The sequence below is a fragment of the Patella vulgata genome, chromosome 3, assembly GCF_932274485.2.
Source record: "Patella vulgata chromosome 3, xgPatVulg1.2, whole genome shotgun sequence".
NCBI classification, from domain to species: domain Eukaryota; kingdom Metazoa; phylum Mollusca; class Gastropoda; family Patellidae; genus Patella; species Patella vulgata.
In genome coordinates, this window is record NC_065881.2 from 71,724,595 (window position 1) to 71,742,884 (window position 18,290).

The 18,290-nt window shown below is 33.7% G+C and overlaps 1 protein-coding gene across 3 annotated transcripts in view; it reads left to right on the forward strand.

Annotated features, from left to right (window-relative positions):
* Positions 1–17,240, forward strand: part of LOC126814722 (ras-responsive element-binding protein 1) — a 33,307-nt gene extending 16,067 nt beyond the window's left edge. Inside the window, exons 3-20 of one of the 3 annotated variants that reach the window (XM_056099887.1) lie at positions 710–925; positions 1,364–1,568; positions 1,975–2,384; positions 3,248–4,199; positions 4,581–4,758; positions 5,605–5,827; positions 6,213–6,393; positions 7,656–7,897; positions 8,473–8,734; positions 10,059–10,270; positions 10,950–11,151; positions 11,440–11,613; positions 12,084–12,256; positions 13,123–13,756; positions 14,618–14,761; positions 15,237–15,340; positions 16,098–16,258; positions 16,330–17,240. In XM_056099887.1, the coding sequence (XP_055955862.1) occupies positions 710–925; positions 1,364–1,568; positions 1,975–2,384; positions 3,248–4,199; positions 4,581–4,758; positions 5,605–5,827; positions 6,213–6,393; positions 7,656–7,897; positions 8,473–8,734; positions 10,059–10,270; positions 10,950–11,151; positions 11,440–11,613; positions 12,084–12,256; positions 13,123–13,756; positions 14,618–14,761; positions 15,237–15,340; positions 16,098–16,250 (4,665 nt within the window). In that variant the 3' untranslated portion in view covers positions 16,251–16,258; positions 16,330–17,240. Of the gene's footprint in view, positions 1–709; positions 926–1,363; positions 1,569–1,974; positions 2,385–3,247; positions 4,200–4,580; positions 4,759–5,604; positions 5,828–6,212; positions 6,394–7,655; positions 7,898–8,472; positions 8,735–10,058; positions 10,271–10,949; positions 11,152–11,439; positions 11,614–12,083; positions 12,257–13,122; positions 13,757–14,617; positions 14,762–15,236; positions 15,341–16,097 lie in introns of all 3 variants that reach the window. The other 2 variants (XM_050540074.2, XM_050540075.2) reach the window with 2 other exon arrangements.
* Positions 17,241–18,290: the final 1,050 nt, after the last annotated feature.

Genomic DNA, 18,290 nt, shown 5'->3' on the forward strand with positions numbered 1-18,290 from the left:
TGTATTCAAGTATTCAATTTGATGATTTTCAAATGTACAATACACTTAAACGCCCATAAATAAATGGCTAATTTACATGCGTCTCCTTGGATTCCGTTAATCTAGACCCAGCACTTTACTGCTCGAATTGGGGTTAGTGTGAGTGGCATCTGAATTAAAAATATTGTGGCCCAAACCAGAACACTGAGTTATCTGCGATATCACTATGGTGTAAAATTGCATGTTAAATAAAGCTGCATTATGCAAGATTTAGATAAAGAAATAGCCGTTCTTGCTATAATAGTTCAAAAATAGATAATGAAAAAGGAATATGTTAAAAATTTCATTCAAATTACTTTATTCTGAGCGAAGTTATGGTCTAGAGAGATGATTATAGGCTTGTCATGTTAATTAATGTCAAAATAAAAATTTATGTAACATTTGAAGCCATAAGAAAGACCTGAATAAACAAATTTAGCTATTACATAATGCATCTTTAAACTGAGTATTTTAGTTATTGTCATGATGGATCATCCCTATCATCACACCTCCAGAATATTTTGTAATCTTTTTTTCTATCTCCTGTCTCATCATTTTCATATATGATTCAATATTATTGATTTTGTTGTTAAACTAACACCTGGAACTACAAGATTTATATAAAAACATTGTTCTATCTTGTACACAGCTTGTACACAGATAATGATGAGAGTTTGTTTTTACACTACAGATGAAATCACTTCAGCCTCTAAACGTGGATGTCAACTTACCAACCCAGTTTCACTCCAGCTTATCGGTACAGTCTAATTCAAATAGTGAAGATGGTATGTCTAGAGTCGCCTCCCCTGGTGATAATCCATCATCATTACTTACCTCACCATCTACTCCGTCCAGTAGTCCTACCTTAGATCAGCCACTACTAAATAAACTTAAAGATGCCAGCAAGGTAAACTATTCATCTTCAAATTATTTGATTTTAGAAAACGGGTTATTACAAATGTAGTTTAATTAAAGGTCCATTCTAGACAATGTTTTTTTTTACTGGGTCCTGGCTTGCCGGCCAGTTAATTGTTTTACAAATCAGTTTGATTTTTAATTCAAGTGTGAATCACGAGAGTTCAGAGTGCTAAAAGGGCTACCTGTAAATTTCTGTAGATTCAGCAAATGTTGAAATATACATTTAACTGACAGAGCTACATTGTTGATATGTTTCCCCAGTCACTTATTGAAATATATCTACTTTGTTTTCACATTAACAAGAAACCAGAAAAGCCGCCAATGAATAAAGAGGTCTGATTGACTTATCTATTTGATTCTTTTATTTACTTAGTATTATTTTACCAGTAAAAGTATTTATTTGTATTTGATAATTTTTTTTTTGTAGATATTGCCAATAGCAGGAAGAGATGGGCGATCGACTTACATCTGTCCTATGTGCCAAGAACATTTATCCTCAAACCATGATCTCACTGTTCATATTAGAATGCACAATGCAGGAAACCAAATGAGTCAAAATAATACTTGTACAATTTGTAATAAAATACTGAGTTCTCAGAGTTCACTTGATAGACACATGCTGGTGCATTCAGGTGAGTTTTTTAAAATCAATTATGATTTAAATATTTCAGTTTCTGATAACCTCATTCAAAATGTAATTAACAGTAGCCCAAAATTGTAAGTATTATTAACCCTTTAGGTGCCAGACGTGAAAATTGTAAATGGTGTGAAATTACTAAACCTTGTCATAATATCATGATACACATGTATGTGGATACATAATTTATAAGATATGTAACATACAAGATAGACATTTCAGTTGTCAATATTTACTGTTATAGTTACTTGTTGATGACGAGCATTTGTCAAATCAATTATAAGTGATCAGGACGATTTGCTAATGGATGTTGTAACAGGTGATTAAACAATACACCTTCTCTCTTTCTTGTACTTAGATGCTGTTGTGTTTAAAGTATTTCTTTCCGTTTCATATTTCAGGAGAGAGGCCTTTTAAATGTAAGATCTGTGCCATGACATTCACCACAAATGGCAATATGCACCGCCATTCCAGAATTCATCAGAAAAATGGTACGGGTGTAGGCTCCCCAAGAACCCACAAGCGCTCGAACTCAAAATCTGCCTGGAAGGAAAAATTGTTTTCCACCTCCACAGACGAAACAGACTTAGATGAGGCAATGGGAAAACATGTTCCTGAAAAACAAGAAGAATCATCAGTCTTGACTAAGTCCGCACCACCAAATCTCGATTGGACAAGAGATGCGCAGAAACCATCAATACTTCATAAAAACAAAATTATGCCTGGTTATATGCCAAGACCAATATGGCCTCCGTATCCACCCTACATGCCTTTAATGAGACCACCATTTCCTATTTATCCTGATATGTCCGTAAGTGTCTAATAGAAATAAAAACTATATACATGAATATTATAAAATCATACCAGTCGTTGAACTGTATATCATAAATTGCAAAAAACTCATAACCCGAATTTACTTGTATTTCGTACTATCTTGAGAACCATGGAGTGAGGGGAGGGGGTGGTGGCGGGGGAGGGGGGGAGTGATCTAATGTGTGATCTAAAGTTTATCATTTGCATCAAATAACGAGGGTTAGAGCATAAGCTGATAAGTGACAAGGAGTAAAGTCGCCTGCCCTAACCTATAGGTTTTCTCTGGGTCCTCCAACTGCTGGGGGGTTGGATGGCTGAATGGTTAGCACGTGCGCGCTGTACCATAAAGTCTGTCATTGGTGTGGTTTCGAATCCCCGGTTGTACGTGGCAAGGAGTAGGGTCGCCTGTCCAACCTTGTGGGTTTTCTCCTGGTCCTCTGGTTTCCTCCCACTGCTAAAGACCCCTACACGCAAGCGAATTATTGAAATAATAAAATTAAACCATGTGTTAGTCCCGAAATGACCTAGTTTGTGTCGAGTGGACGTTAAATCCCATTTCTCTTGCTCTCTCTCCTCCAACTGCTAAAGATTCCTGCAATATTTTAGTCCTGAAATGACCAAGAGTAGACTGTCTTTCTCACACATTACTATTCAGATATACATATGTCATGAATATTCATGTCAACAATGATCTGATCATAGCACTGTTCATTATGTGGCAGTTTGCCTCCCAACAGTTTTACAGCACGTCCCTGTCTCAGCAGACAACAATTTAGTTCAAGTTGGATGTTCTTGTACTATATTTTCATTATTGTAACATTATAACAATGGTAAGAATGAATTATATATATATTTTTACAGATGAGTTTTTCTCCGTATAATCAACAACTACCATGTCCCCTGTGTAGTAAACATGTTCTTCTTGTGGATTATATGACTCACTTGAAAACTGAACACAATCACGAAAACCCTTTCCTCAATACACCGTTAGGTAAAACCACTGATACACCAAGTAAAGATGACTTCAGTAATGAGGAACCAATAAAAGAAGAGAAGGGAGAGACTGAAGAAATGGAAGAGACTGGGGGAACACCATCATCATCTCCAACTCCCTCACCAACCCCATCACAATCATCATCTCCATCACCATCCCCAAAATCAACCAAGAGTGGATTTGAAGATATCGACTTCATCGATTTCACAACTCCTAAATTTCCTCTAGTTGCGAAGACGTGGTGTGAACAGCATGAAAGAAATGCAGGAAACACTCAACAGGAATTCATTTGTAAAGAATGTGGAAAGGCATTCCCATGTAACAGTGCACTGATGCTCCACACCGATTCTCATCTAGAAAGTAGATCCCACGAAGCATCAGAAATACAATCTGATGATGTTCTACCACGAAAGCTTGGTGAAGAGAACAAAAACTCATTTCTTTCTATGTTGGATCTAAAACCTAAGGAATCTGAGATTGATAATGCAAAAGTTTCTGTTAAAATTGAAAAAATGGATGAGGAATCGCAAAACTCACCTGCTGTTACACCCACTAAAGAAACATCAGATATCAACCAACCACATACTGCCATCAATTATTTTAAAGGTCTATTCCCCTTTAATGTAAGTAATATGCCGTTAAGCGGCCAAAGAAGTATGTTGCATGCTGATTCACCGCTAGCTGTAAGCACAAGTCCCGCCTCCTCTATTTTGTCGGGTGACGGTACAGGAAGTTGTGGTGATGTGCATGATGGGAAGGCTACTGGTTTGTTATGTAAATTTTGTGAAATGGTGTTTCCTAATCAGAAAACGCTTAATGGTGAGTTAGTTTGATTAGAAATAGAATAAACTAATTTTAATTTGAAGCATGTCCTGCATGTCAAATAATTCTTATTTTTAAATACCTGCATGAATGAGGTAAATTTCAAAGATGATATGAGAAGGAAATTGCTTGTTTAGCTTGGAAATTAATGTTTAATGCTCGATAGGAAAAAGATTTAATCTTAGAAGGAAGGCCAAATAGTGTTTTGTATTGTAAAGTATCTGTTGCACATTATTGTGAGGCATGATAAAAGCACGCTTAGTATTTCCGCATCTTTTTTAATTGTTTTAAAAACCGACCAGGTTTGTTGTTGGTGAATAATGCATGATATTAATACAAGAATTTCACAATGTTTATTATGTCTATATTTTATTACAGCACATAAAAGAATCCACATGGGTTTATCACCATATCAATGTAGTATGTGTAATTACTCTAGTGCTGATAAGAGTACACTCATAAGGCATTTTAGAACACATAATGGAGAACGACCATTTCAGTGTATTATCTGTGATTATGCTTTTACTACCAAGGCTAATTGTGAGAGACATGTCAAGTAAGATATTAATCCATTTGACTCTCACCAACTCTTTACTTCTGGGTCCACTACAGCAAAAATATCAACTCCTCCTTCATCTACGTCTCTCTTGTTGGAGGGGGGTGGGGTGGATGGCCAAATGGTTAGCATGTGTTAGCCATTTGGAATCTGATTAAAAAAGAAAATATTCTCTGTAAGTTATATATACAAGTAGTTAACGTAGCTAAGTCTCTAACTCAATATCATCCAAAGTCTTCTATGGGGGTTAGATGGCCGAATGGTTAGCACGCGCTGTATCATAAGGTCTGTCATTGAGTCAGATGGCGTGGTTTTGATTCCCCGGTTGTATGTGACAAGGAGTAGGGTCACCTGTCCAATCTCGTGGGTTTTCTCAGGGTCCACCGGTTTCCTCCCACTGCTAAAGACCCCTATGCGCAAGCGATTTATTGAAATAAAATTGAACCATGTGTTAGTCGAAATGACCTAGTTTGTGTGGAGAGTACATTAAACCCCATCTCTCTCTCTCTCTCTCTCTCTCTCTCTCTCCCTCTGCTGTTTTCACTAAAAATTAAAGAAAATCTGCCTCTGTCGTTTCCAGTAAATAGTACAGAAAATAAAATGCCATGTCAGAGCATTTCCACTGACAAATGTTAAGCTTGCTTGTACTCTGAAGCCTGAACTTACTGCCAGTATTAAGTTTTGGAGCTAGCATTCAATAATAAAACAGTATTGAACTGTGCAGAGAGATATGTTTACTTATCTTTAATATGAATTTTATCATTTGATCAGTGATTATTTTAAACTAGAAATTACCCAAATAATGTGGTGTAAAATTCTGTAGCAAATGGTTATTCATTCTTTCAGGAAGAAGCATCTTAAGACCGAAAAGCAGGAAATTGAGAAGTCTATTGGTTATAATAAATACACAACATCGGAACGTGAACGTAACCAAATTAATTCATTCCATTCACCAGACACAGTGTGTAAATATTGTGGTGAAGATTTTAAATTCTTCCGAGCCTTAAAACATCATCTACGTTCTCACAGTAGCTGTCGACTCAAACCATTTCTGTGTCAAAAATGCCAGGTAAATTTATTGATATAATACCAGAAAACCATAACCAGTCTTGTTTTAAAAAGATAAGGTCAAAGTTGATTAGTCATGGGCACATGTCGTCATTTTCCACAAAGTTAACTTACTATAGTAAAGCTAGCATAGTCACATTTTTTAGCATACCCAGCACAGCCAAGATAAGCCAACATTTAAATAAACTTTATCAAAGACTTTCCAAGAGCTTGAGTTTTAAGACTTCTTTATTTTCCATGCTTTTGTATACAGACAACAAAGTTTAACCTCAGCAACTGAATGAAATATATTTATATGTTGGCAAGTGGGTGAACTGAACTATCCTTTATGCATTCTATATACAGAAAATTAATATTTTGCTTCTTCTTATTTTTGATGTAATTAGGTTGGATTTTCTACCAAGGCTAATTGTGTAAGACATATTCAGAAACAACATACAGAAATTGATCAGTCTGATATAGAACAACTAATACAAGTTAACGAGCTGACGACAGCTATGGATATAGATTCGGACAGTTCTCAATCAGATAATAATAATCTTTTTCCACAAAATCATTTTGTGAAAGGTAAGTTCAAAAGTTTATATCCTTAGTTTCTCAGTATTTGACAAATATACAATAACACAAAATGAAATGAAATGGGTTTTAACGTCCTACTTTTCTGTACCGACTGGATTAATGAAGACCGGCTTATGGCATATAGTGTGCTGTGAAGGACACAGCGCTACAAACTTCTCTTATTTTGAATTCCAATGATCAAGGGCTCTTTTATGTGCACAGCACAATAATATGTAAATGGGTCGGATCTTGGTTTATCAAAGCCAGGGCCTTGTCCACTGAGCCATTGCGGCTTCACATACAATTTCACAGGCAGTGCATCTCATTGTCTATTATTGTCCCCCGCCTTTCGAAGAAAGCAGGGGACTATTAAAATGGGTTCGTCCGTCTGTCTGTCTGTCTGTCCGTCACACTTTTTGGAACAAAATAACTCTCCTTCTAATTGACCTAGAATGTTCAAACTTGGTGTAGGTGTTTATTGGGTCAATGCCTTGATGGAGTTCGAAGATGAGCATTTTCGGCTTAGGGTAAGCAGAGATAAACAATTTGATTGGTTGATGCTTTGGGACACGATAACTTCAGTTCTAATTAAGTGAGAGAGATGAAACTTGGTGTATAGTTTCATTACATCAATACCTTGACAAAGTTCGATAATGAGCATTTTCTGCTCAGGGTAAGCAGAGCGATAAGCAATTTGATTGGTCAAACTCTTCTTATAATTGAGGTAGAATGTTTAAACTTGATGTAGATGTTCGTCTTGACTGAGTTCAACAACTCTTCTTCTAATTGAGGTAGAATGTTTAAACTTGATGTAGATGTTCGTCTTGACTGAGTTCAATGATTAACATATCAAGCTAAAGCTCAGCAGAGATAAGCAATTTCCTGCTTTGGGACAAGATAACTTTGATTCTATCTGATAGAGAGTGATGAAACTTAGTGTATAGTTGATAATCAGTTTGATTGCTTGATACTTTGGAAAAAAATAGATGTGCGATTAATTAATATGTGTCATCTATTTATTTGGGGATTTCGACGGGGGACATCAGCCTCACTGTTGGCTTGTTTATTTTAGCTTCTTGCCACTGCTAAAGATCTCTAAGCTCAAGCAAATTATAGTCCCAAAGCGACATAGTTTGTGTTGTGTGGACATTTAACCCCCAATGCTCTATCTTTCTCTTCTAAATTTTGCCTCTGGCTTTCAGAAGTTCTCATTTAAATGATATTTAGTTAAAGAAATATTACTAATCTGATTTACATATTGTTTTCTCTAGCTCCACCTTCAGCTTCCCCTTCAACCCACCCAGCATTCAACACTGGTTTTACTCCTTTGATTGGTCAGAATCTTTTAAAACATGAGATAAGCAGAAGTGAAGCACCATTAGATTTTAGTGTGAAGCGTGAAGATGGTGGTTTGAGTAAGTCACGTGTATGTCATGATACCTCGGATATTAATGACAATGAACCCATGGACTTATCTGTAAAGAAAGAATATGGAACACCCGAGGAAAAGAAGGTAATTGATTCACTTTTGTTTCAAATTTGAATTGATGGGAGATAATAACTCCATAGGACTCCAATAACTATTAGGGGGTGCTCGATTGTCAGTCCGAATTGATGCTCTGAATTGAGGGAATTGCAATCGAGTGACATGGAATTCAGTCCTATCACTGTTCTGTCAGTCCCGACAACAGAGGTGGTGTGAGTAGAATCGTGACGTAATTAAACCTACTGAATATGTTTCAGCTGTCGTGGTTGGTTGAGATATTTTCTCATGCAGTCGGCGCATTTTCACTCGATTGTCACTATTTTTGGGTTTGACAGAATTCAATTCCAAAACGTTCAATCGAGCATCCCCATAAAGAGTAGGAAAGGTGACAGTGGCACACAATGAATGAAGGTTATGATGAGATATAATTACTATATTACATAATTTTTAAAAAATAAACTGTCAGTTAATTACCTGTATTAGGTGTTATAATGTTAAATATATCAATATTCCATAACAATTATATAAATTCAAAACTGAGTTTTATTTTCTGAAAACATATAGCTAAGGCAATTAAGAACTTACTTCTTTTTTATTTAAAGCTAAAACAAACAGAAATCTCACCAATACATCATTATCAGTGTCCATTTTGCTTGCGATCTTTTGCTGTTCGTTCGGAACTCAGTCTTCATGTTCAACAAGTCCACGATATCACACCAGAGAAAGATACTAATAACAACCGCAAGTGGCTGCAAGAAACATCGACACCTAGAAAATTACCTATAATGCCCTATCCCATCCATCCAGCTTTTGCTAAATACAGTCCGTATCCAAACCAGGCAATCAGTGCACTGTTTAGTCCAGGTTAGTATTTTACACAAACTTTTTTTCTCTTGTATCATTTATCAAACTACATTACTAAACTATAATGGATGAAAGTAATTAGTTAAAAATATGAATAGTTGTGTCATTTATTTATTAAGTTCTAGAATTTTTATTAGGAAAACAAAATGGATGAAAATTATTAGTTGAAAGAGTTTGAAGCTCTTCATACACTGGTCAATATTGTTACTTGTTTCTACTGTGAGGGTGGGCGGAGATTGCCCAAATGACCCTAGTTTGTGTCGAGTGGACATTAAACCCCATTTCTCTCTTTTTACTGTGAGGGAATTTGCTCATCTGGGTTTCCAAGAAGTAGCACAAGATCCTATAAAAATGGGGTTTAACATCCTGCTTTAAGATCCTATGGATGGAAATGAACTTGTTATAAATTGACATGATAAAATGACATGCTAAAAATAAAATTTGATATGATTAAGAATGTGATGAATTATTGTTTAGCCTACTTGGATCCAACACCGTTGTAAGTATTGGTTAATAAACCTAGAAACCTATTGTTGTGTTTTTAAGTTCCATTCCGAGAATGTTGTTTTCTCTTTATTTTATAGATCATTCTTATAATTTACACTTTTTATTTAAAATCTTTATTTAGTTTTTGTTTAAGAAATGTAAATTTTATTTGTTTAATATTATGCATGAAACCACCTGTCATTAAACTTATTCAAGTTTGATTTTTGTTTTATTACGTATGTTTTCAGTTTTGTGTTTTATGACTCTTTTCTTTAAGATTTATGCATGGATATCATTTGGTTTTAATTGCTTTCATTATTTTATTGACAATTTAATTTGACTATATTACCAACAGGACATTATATTATTTACCAAAGCCAAATTATGCCAAATTATATATGCAATCATTCATACGAAATGTCAAACATACATATGTCTTGATTAAATAGTCTCTTTACATGTGCCTCCATGAACTAAACAGACACTAAATGCCTCAATGCACTACTAATTATGTTAACATAAAGGGAATGAGTGACAATGTACATGATAATTAGTTTGCTCAAATGAATTCTGAAACGATATACTTGATTGACCACTGGCTTGTTTAAAAAGTAATTAAAACCTAAAAATGATAATTTAGTTCAGCAGTGTAGAGTGCAAGTTTATTGAATGTAACAGGTATATATAAGGGAGAAAATATTGGATTAAAAACTCAAGCAGTCCAATCGTGTGCTGTAAAATGTTCTTTATGTTAGGATTAGTAAAATTCTTGTAGTTTTACCATGAAGAATCAAGTTTTGTTGTTAGTCATTAACTCTTTTTTAATGTATATTTACAGGTTTTGATATGAATTCGGATCTTGCCCCTGTAAATAGAATGCTGACTGCTGCTCAGTCTCAAAACTTCAAGTCTTTTTTAAACCAGTCTAGAGAAAATGAATTGAGTAATCATACATTAGGTAGTAATGTTGATGAGGAAGATAATGATGTAGATAATATAGGATGTGATTCCGATGTTTTCTCTGATGTTGAAGACAACTCTCTAGATAAGGTAAATATAACAAGTTCGAGGGTATTATAGACCAGGAACCGAGCATGACGTCATCGCAGCCATCTTGGAATTGTGACATTGTATCAAAATTCAAAGTCTATCCGTCGATGCACAATAGTCCATGGAACTAGTGTGCCCAGTTTCATGTCGATCGTACTTGAATTAGCAGAGCTTTAGACCTTTTCTTAAAGAGCATTACCCCCAAGAAGAACAATTATACAACAAGATGAATAGCATTGTCCAAAAATATGAGTTCGCTTTAAGTTTACCTCAATCTATGATAACTATTTGGAATAAGTGTCAACTAAAAAATTGAGTTTTGCTTGTATGTTTGATCATATACTCATGAACTAGATAGAATAACCTGTACGTTTGCTGTAATTGTTAATCATATTTTCAAACAGAATAATGTGCAAACCAGTTGAACATGTGGGAAAAGCTGCACAGTAACCATTGAGATGACGTCAAATGACATCATAATTTTAGTTGATCTTGTGGGCAACTAGGTGTTATGTCCTGATTACCACCAGTTTCTATGTCACCAGGGTTGTTGTTTTTTTTAAACGTCTTCTGCAATATGAATAATTTTTTGCATGAGAAAATCAATGTAATTTTGAGGGAAACATGATGCTTTAGTCAGAATGTGAATAAATTAATATTTCGTACTTTTACATTTCAGACTGATAATGTAAATATCAATACAACACCAAGACCAGATAACTCCAATGATGTTAAAACAAAGTCTTTAGAGTTACCTGACACTGGTGTAAAGAAAAAACGTAATTCCTATGCTGATTCTCCACATAAATTAAATTGTCCCTATTGTCCCAGATCTTTCCCTTGGGTCAGTTCTCTAAACAGACATCTTCTAACACATACAGGTAAATATGTATATCCTTTATCTTTATATCTTTTGGCGCTAAATCTCGTTAGGTACTGACATGTGATTAAGGGGAGGCACTACTCGACAAAATGGATTTTAAAATATCTCATTCTAATAGTGCTATCAACATGAAATTTCAGAAATTGTTCAAATAGCCAAAGGGACGCTAAGCAGCAGTTTTGGGGGAAATTGGTTTATTGGTTGCCAGAATATACATCTTTTTTATTCTGGCTTAATCATGATCTATTTGGATTTTATTGATCAGAATTATTATTGAAATTTCCAGGTCAAAAGCCATTCAAGTGTTCTCGATGTCCTGTGACATTCTCCACCAAATCAAACCGCGAACGCCATCTAATACGTAAACATGGTGTTAATATGTTAGATCCAGCTTCACGTCTGACAATGGACAGGCCTTATAAATGTCATCTTTGTGTCTTCAGTTCATTCGCCACTAAGAGTAAGTACAAATTAATTTGAAACACATCAAGGGGAAAAGAGTATTTCTGTCAAGAGATCCAATAACTCCTGATGACTTGCGTGCTACTAGTTTACTACTACAGTTGATTTTAGTCTGTTGGAATTAAAGGATTTTTTGCTGTGTAGACTGTTAGCCTTGCAAACTTCTCTTTGAATTTTGAAATTGAAAATAGCTAAAGTATTATCTTCTGTCAAAAAAAACAGAAAAAAAAACAAAATAAATAATGAACCAAGAACAGATCATGAAGTCTTCACAGACAATAGAGATCATGGAATTGTAACGTCATATCAAAAATTGAAGTCAATCGATGCACAGTTGTCAAAAAAACCAAGAATATAAACAACAAGAACAAGATGAGCAGTCTTGGGGACAAGATTCTGGTCCAAACACACTCTGAGGTTGCTTAGATTATACAATGTATGTTTGAATTAAATGATTTATTTTGACAGGTAATTTATTAAAGCACTATTCTGATCGTCATCCTGAAAATCCTGTACCAGAAAGATTATCTAGATGTGATATTAGTGATATGGAAACACATCAATCACAGTTAGATGATTCATTGAATGAAAACATGATAATAAATGATGATAGTAAAATATCTTATGATGAAACCGAGGAGGTGAGGTTAACAATTCTTTGTATAACTTTTTTTTTCAGTTCAAATAATCCTGAAAAGCTTCAAAAGGTGCCAATTTGTCAAGTTGTAAATAAAAACATTATGGGAGATTGGATAAAGAGCTGGCAGTTCTCACTATAATAGTTAAAAACTGGATAATGTAAAGGGACTTTGCTGAAAATTTCAGTAAAATTGATCAACTCTAGATCGAGATTTTAGCGATTGAATTTTAGGCCTAGCCTCGATCATTACTAAAGTCGGTACGATAAAAAACAGTCTCGATTATCCATTTCATGATTAAATCAAGAATGAAAGTTGAGCATCAGATCTGAACGTAATCCAATAAATATCGCAGGCTAGTGTTGACATCGAGCGTTGATTATGGTCTGGATAAGTTAATTAATGTCTAATTTATAATTTAGATAACATTTTAGGCCTAAAGAAAGACCTACAATGGCAGATTTAGCTTTTGCATAATGTATGTTTACCGGTAATAATGCCCAAGTGTTATGGATGTTCATTGTCCTCCTCCTGTCTTCAAGATGTGGTTTTCAAATCAAGGCTCTTGTTTACGGACAGGTTGTTTTAGATCATAAGGTTTGTCATTGAATCAAGTGGTGTGATTTCGTACCACACTTGCACATGACAAGGATTATGGTCACCTGCCTAGCCTTGTGGGTTTTCTCCAGGTCCCGAAATGATCTAGTTTGTATTGAGTGGATATTAAAACCCATTTCTCTCTCTATCTAGCTCTAGTTTAACTGGATGAATGAGGTTTTGAATTTTGGTTTCCCAATGAAATGAAAATAATGAAATAAAAATGCCATTAGATGAACAAAATAATTATAATGATAATTATTGTTTTATAGCAGACAAGTAATGATCTAGAGCCAGGTTCTGTTTCCCCAGAAGATAAAGATGATGTTATTGTTATCAGTCCAAGATTAGAAGAACATACAACCAAGGAGGCACCATTGTCCGATGATGACGATGTTAACAATAACGTAGATCCGTTTGTTTTTAGTGGATCAGCTGAGAAACATATCAATCCTGAACGTGACAACTACAATGTTGATAAAATTACAAACTGCTGGAAATGTTCCGAAGAATTTGTCTCCAGAAAGCTGTTAGTACGACATCTAAAGGAGCACAACATCGACTTACCTTATAAATGTTATCTTTGTGATGCGTCTTTTGATGTTAGAATAGAATGTTTAAAACACAAGGAAAAGAACCATGCTAGCGATTGGTCAATATTACATGAAAAGAATGGTGTGAAGAATATTGATGAATTTTCAAGCCAGATTGACAATATGGTGTCTAAAAGTAGTGCTTTAGATTTTGATGTTGAAACTAAAGATTTGTCTATAAATATGGCAATAGAATCATCAAGAGCAGATGTTTTAACAGCTGATTATTTTCAACGTAAAGTGTATTGTTCTCTCTGTCCTAAACGATTCTGGTCTTTACAGGATTTACGTCGTCACATGAGATCTCATACAGGTAATTTTTCAACACCTTGCCCGCGAAAATCAGTGCGTGCTTGCCCAGTCACAAGCGAAGGACGTGTTTCGAAGCTCTTTGCTTATTTGTCATTGTGTCTTTTTTAAAAAAGTTTTTTTTTAATATTTGAACTTTTCTGTTACGTAGTAACAACGAAGATTGTATTGACGTAGTCAATAATTTGCTAAAGCAGTTTACTTTTTAGTTAACTTAAAAGCAGTTTGTTTTTTGGGGTTCATAAAGCACATGGCTGGTAATTATCATACACTTTATGTTAGTTTTAACAGAATATCCTCTTTCAATGGTAGTCCAGAACAGTTTATAAGTCGAAATGATAGGTTGTTTATTGTAACATTTCAATGATTACCGGGGGACGGCCGAATGGTTAGCTCGTGCACATGAATGGTTAGCGTGTGCGCAGTGTATCATAAGATCTGTCATTGAATCAACTGGCATGGGTTCGATTTCTCGGTTGTACATGACAAGGAGTAGGGTTGCCTGTCCAGCCTTGTGGGTTTTCTCCGGCTCCTCCGGTTTTCTCCCACTGCTAAATGCCCCTGCGCGCAAGCGTATTATTGAAATAAAATTGAAGCATACATTAGTCCCGAAATGAACAAGATTGTGTTGAGTGGATGCTAAACCCTCTTTCTCACTCTCTCATTCTCTCAATGATTACCATGAGTTGTGTAACCCGAAACAAGGTTACGATGAATAGATCACATCTCATTTCAACTTAAAATCTAGTGACATCCAAGTCTTTATCTGTAAACAAATATATTGTATAATGTTTCACCTGAGATAAGAGTAGTTAATTACAACCAAGTCTTTGCTCTACAACAGTATTTTGTCTATATGTTTCAGGTGAGAGACCATTTGAATGTGATATATGTCATAAACGATTTACGTTAAAACATAGTATGATGAGACATAGACGTAAACATGGTAATAATGGTCTAGATTCTACTCTAGATGATACAGATAATTATTATACTGATGAACCACCAAGTACGTTTTCATTATGTTTATTTCAATCATTTTTTTTTTTTATCTCTCAATTCCATCGATTATATTTGAATCTTAGGCCAGACTAATTTGATTTTCTATTCTAAAGGTTCACCTGTAAAAATTGTCCTTCATGTTTCTTCGGGAAAAAGACTTATTTAAAAACCAAAAGTACTTGGTTGTGCTGTTCAAAAGACTTTAGTTCCAAACTTTTAAGTTTCGGAATTTTAAACAAAATATCTTTCATGTGATTCAAGTGGCGAATTTCTTTTCAAGACCCCAAAGAACAGAAAATCGAATTGATGGAGCCTTATGGTGTCTTAATAATTATTGAATCTTTACTAGACTGAGATGCAAGCTTAAAGACTTTCTATATCTATATGGTTCATTGAATGGTTTAAACAAAGTAATTATGGCTATTGCTAATAAACTATCCCTTTGTCAATATTATGTACTAAAATTTTTTCTTTCTTAACAGGTGGGTCGTTTTATTCACCTCGTGTACCAGTATCTGTAACAATGCCCCAAGTTCTACCTTATAAACAGGAGATAGATAATGTTATTACTAGACATAAACTTGATGTAAGTAAAATCTAATAATACTTTTAACTTATTAATCTACTATAAAACAAATGATTCATTTAACACAGTACTCTGTGACTTCTTCTATCTGCATTAACTTATAGGAAAATGTTTTCAAATCCGCCGGTATTTATTTTGGCGACTGGATCAGAGTGATTGAGTTTGTGGACAGTATTATTGGACTTGAATACATGAAAGTTTATTGACCTGGGCCCTGTTTCTCGAAATCTTAACTGAAGATAAAATCCATATTTTAGTAGATACTTCAATTTTGATTGGCTATAAGCACTAAAATCAATCTAATATTATCCAATCAAATTACTAAAATTTGGATTTTATCTTAGTTTAAATTTCGTGAAACAGGCCCCTGATAAAAAACTGATTCACCATGGATAGAAAGGGGTTGGGGTGGTTGCCAAGTACTCTATCACATGTACTGTAGATCATAATGTTTGTTATTTAGTCAAGTGGTGTAGTTTTAATCAAAAACATGTTTTTTTCTCCACGTCCTCCAGTTTCCTCCCACTTCTAAGACCCCTACTACCCCCAACAGAATTATTGAATTAAGATTGTACCATGTTAGTCTTGAAATGACCTAGCTTGCATTAAGTGGATGTTAAACCCCATGTCTCTTTTTCTCTCCTGAATAGATTGTTAATTATGAGATAACATCCTATTAGCACACAAGTAAGATGTCTGGACCTACAGTTCTTTAATTTAGAAAATATGATTAATTTTTACCAATTGTATTTTCCAGACATCCGATGATAATCAAAGTGAAGAAGGGGAAAGTCCGGACATTTTACAAAACCTGCTAGGCGTTGACACCACAGCTCTAAACACCATGCTGGATCTCAAAAACTCATTAGATTCCACTACACAGTTACTTGGTATGGCCGATAACAGTTAACTGTTTGCCTTTTAGATAGAAACTCATTAGATTCCACTACACAGTTACTTGGTATGGCCGATAACAGTTAACTGTTTGCCTTTTAGATAGAAACGGTCATTTTTATATGAGAATCAGCATATTTTTTACACATTTACAGAGAATAAAAGAAAACACATCATTATATTATCATATATCATCATGCAATACATTTATTTACTTAGTGTTAATTACAATACATTGTATTAATGATTATGTCTCTTAAGAAATTGTGATTCACTATGCTAAGTATTAATTTATTTGTTTTTTTTTATTTATTAATTACATTTGATAAAATAATGAAATGTGGAAGTTTATTAAAGTAATTAAAATGAATTATTAGCTATTATTCATAATTTAATTAGACTCCATATTTATTATAAATATTATATAATTTATTTATAGTATTAATATTTAAATAATAAACATAGGGCACCATCTTCTAAGATAATATTTCCTTAGCTTATTATATAGATTAAGATTTTTTTTTGAATAGCCCAGTAACTATGCAAATTCTTACAAAGATAATTACTTAATTATTCAGATATTATTATGAATTAGATCTGTATATTTCTACCAGAATAACTCAAAAAGATGTAGATCTTTTTTTTCTTTTTTTTAATGTTGATTTTTCATTATTTATTTTGCTGATAGTTCCTTCTGTGGATACCATTCAGATGTATTAATTAAAACAGCATTATTATATATGTAAATAAAAACAATTTTATATATTTCTATCAATAGAAGCATATCTATCCTTTCAGTAGAATTGCGTCCAGAATTGTATTAATTATGCAAATATGTCTAAATATAGTGTGAAATAATTTAAATTATGCTAATTTATACATGGTATTTATGATATAGCAGATCTATGTAATATTTTGAAGGTCTGTTTAATATAACTGCTGAAATATATATATATAATAAATATATATATATATTAAACATGTTGTATACTGCTGTGACTCTTAAACCACTTGATTTTTTTTTATTATTGAAGTATTAAATTTGATTCTTATTTATTTTACTACAAATTATTTTTTTGTGCTTGAGAATTTCTACTGTAATTATAATAAAGCTATCTGTCTCATTCTCTTTTAAAGTCATAATTTTATTATTTTTTTTTATAGTCATTTTCAATCATATATTATAGAGAGATATCTGTTGTAAATAATTTTATATAATTTTTAATAATTTATTATTTGTGTGTATAGTATAGACTATAAATTATATAAAGAGTTGATTTTTATTTTTATGTACATAGATACAAATTTATTATTTTTCATTATATTTTTAAATTTGGGTTGGAATTTCATTTTGTTATTCCTGTTCAAAATGATTTTCATTTTGTTTTTCTGCAGCATCAAGCAAAACAAATCTTTGTATATTCTTCGTTAACTTACATTTTTCCTTGTCGCCTCTTATGTTTTAATTCTTTTCTCATTGTGAATATTTTCTATAGTAGTATTAAATATTTATATGGGGCTAAATTATCTTACTACTTTAATAGAGGAAAGATATCAAATCATATAATATAGACAACCTTATGGATATCATTCTCTAAGTTTGGTTGTACATGACAAGGAGTAGGGTTGCCTGTCCAACCTCGTGGGTTTTCTCCGGGTCCTCCGGTTTCCTCCCACTGCTAAAGACCCCTATGCGCAATCGAATTATTGAAATAAAAATGAACCGTGTGTTAGTCCCGAAATGACCTAGTTTGTGTTGAGTGGACGTTAAACCCCATTTCTCTCTCTTTCTCTAAGTTTATTAGCTGCAACATTTCAATGAGGGTACTCTTGATTGTTATCAAGCAATGATTTGATAATGATGAGAGTACCCTGCAGTTAATAAAGTTATTTGAATGATATCCATAAAGTTGTCTGTATCACTAAAAGCCTTTTTAAAGATAAATCATATCATCTTGGATCTTGTATTACTACTTTAGAGAAAAGACATCAAATCATATCATCTTGGATCTTATCAAAGATAAAAATGTATATAATATTTCATATCATATCAAAT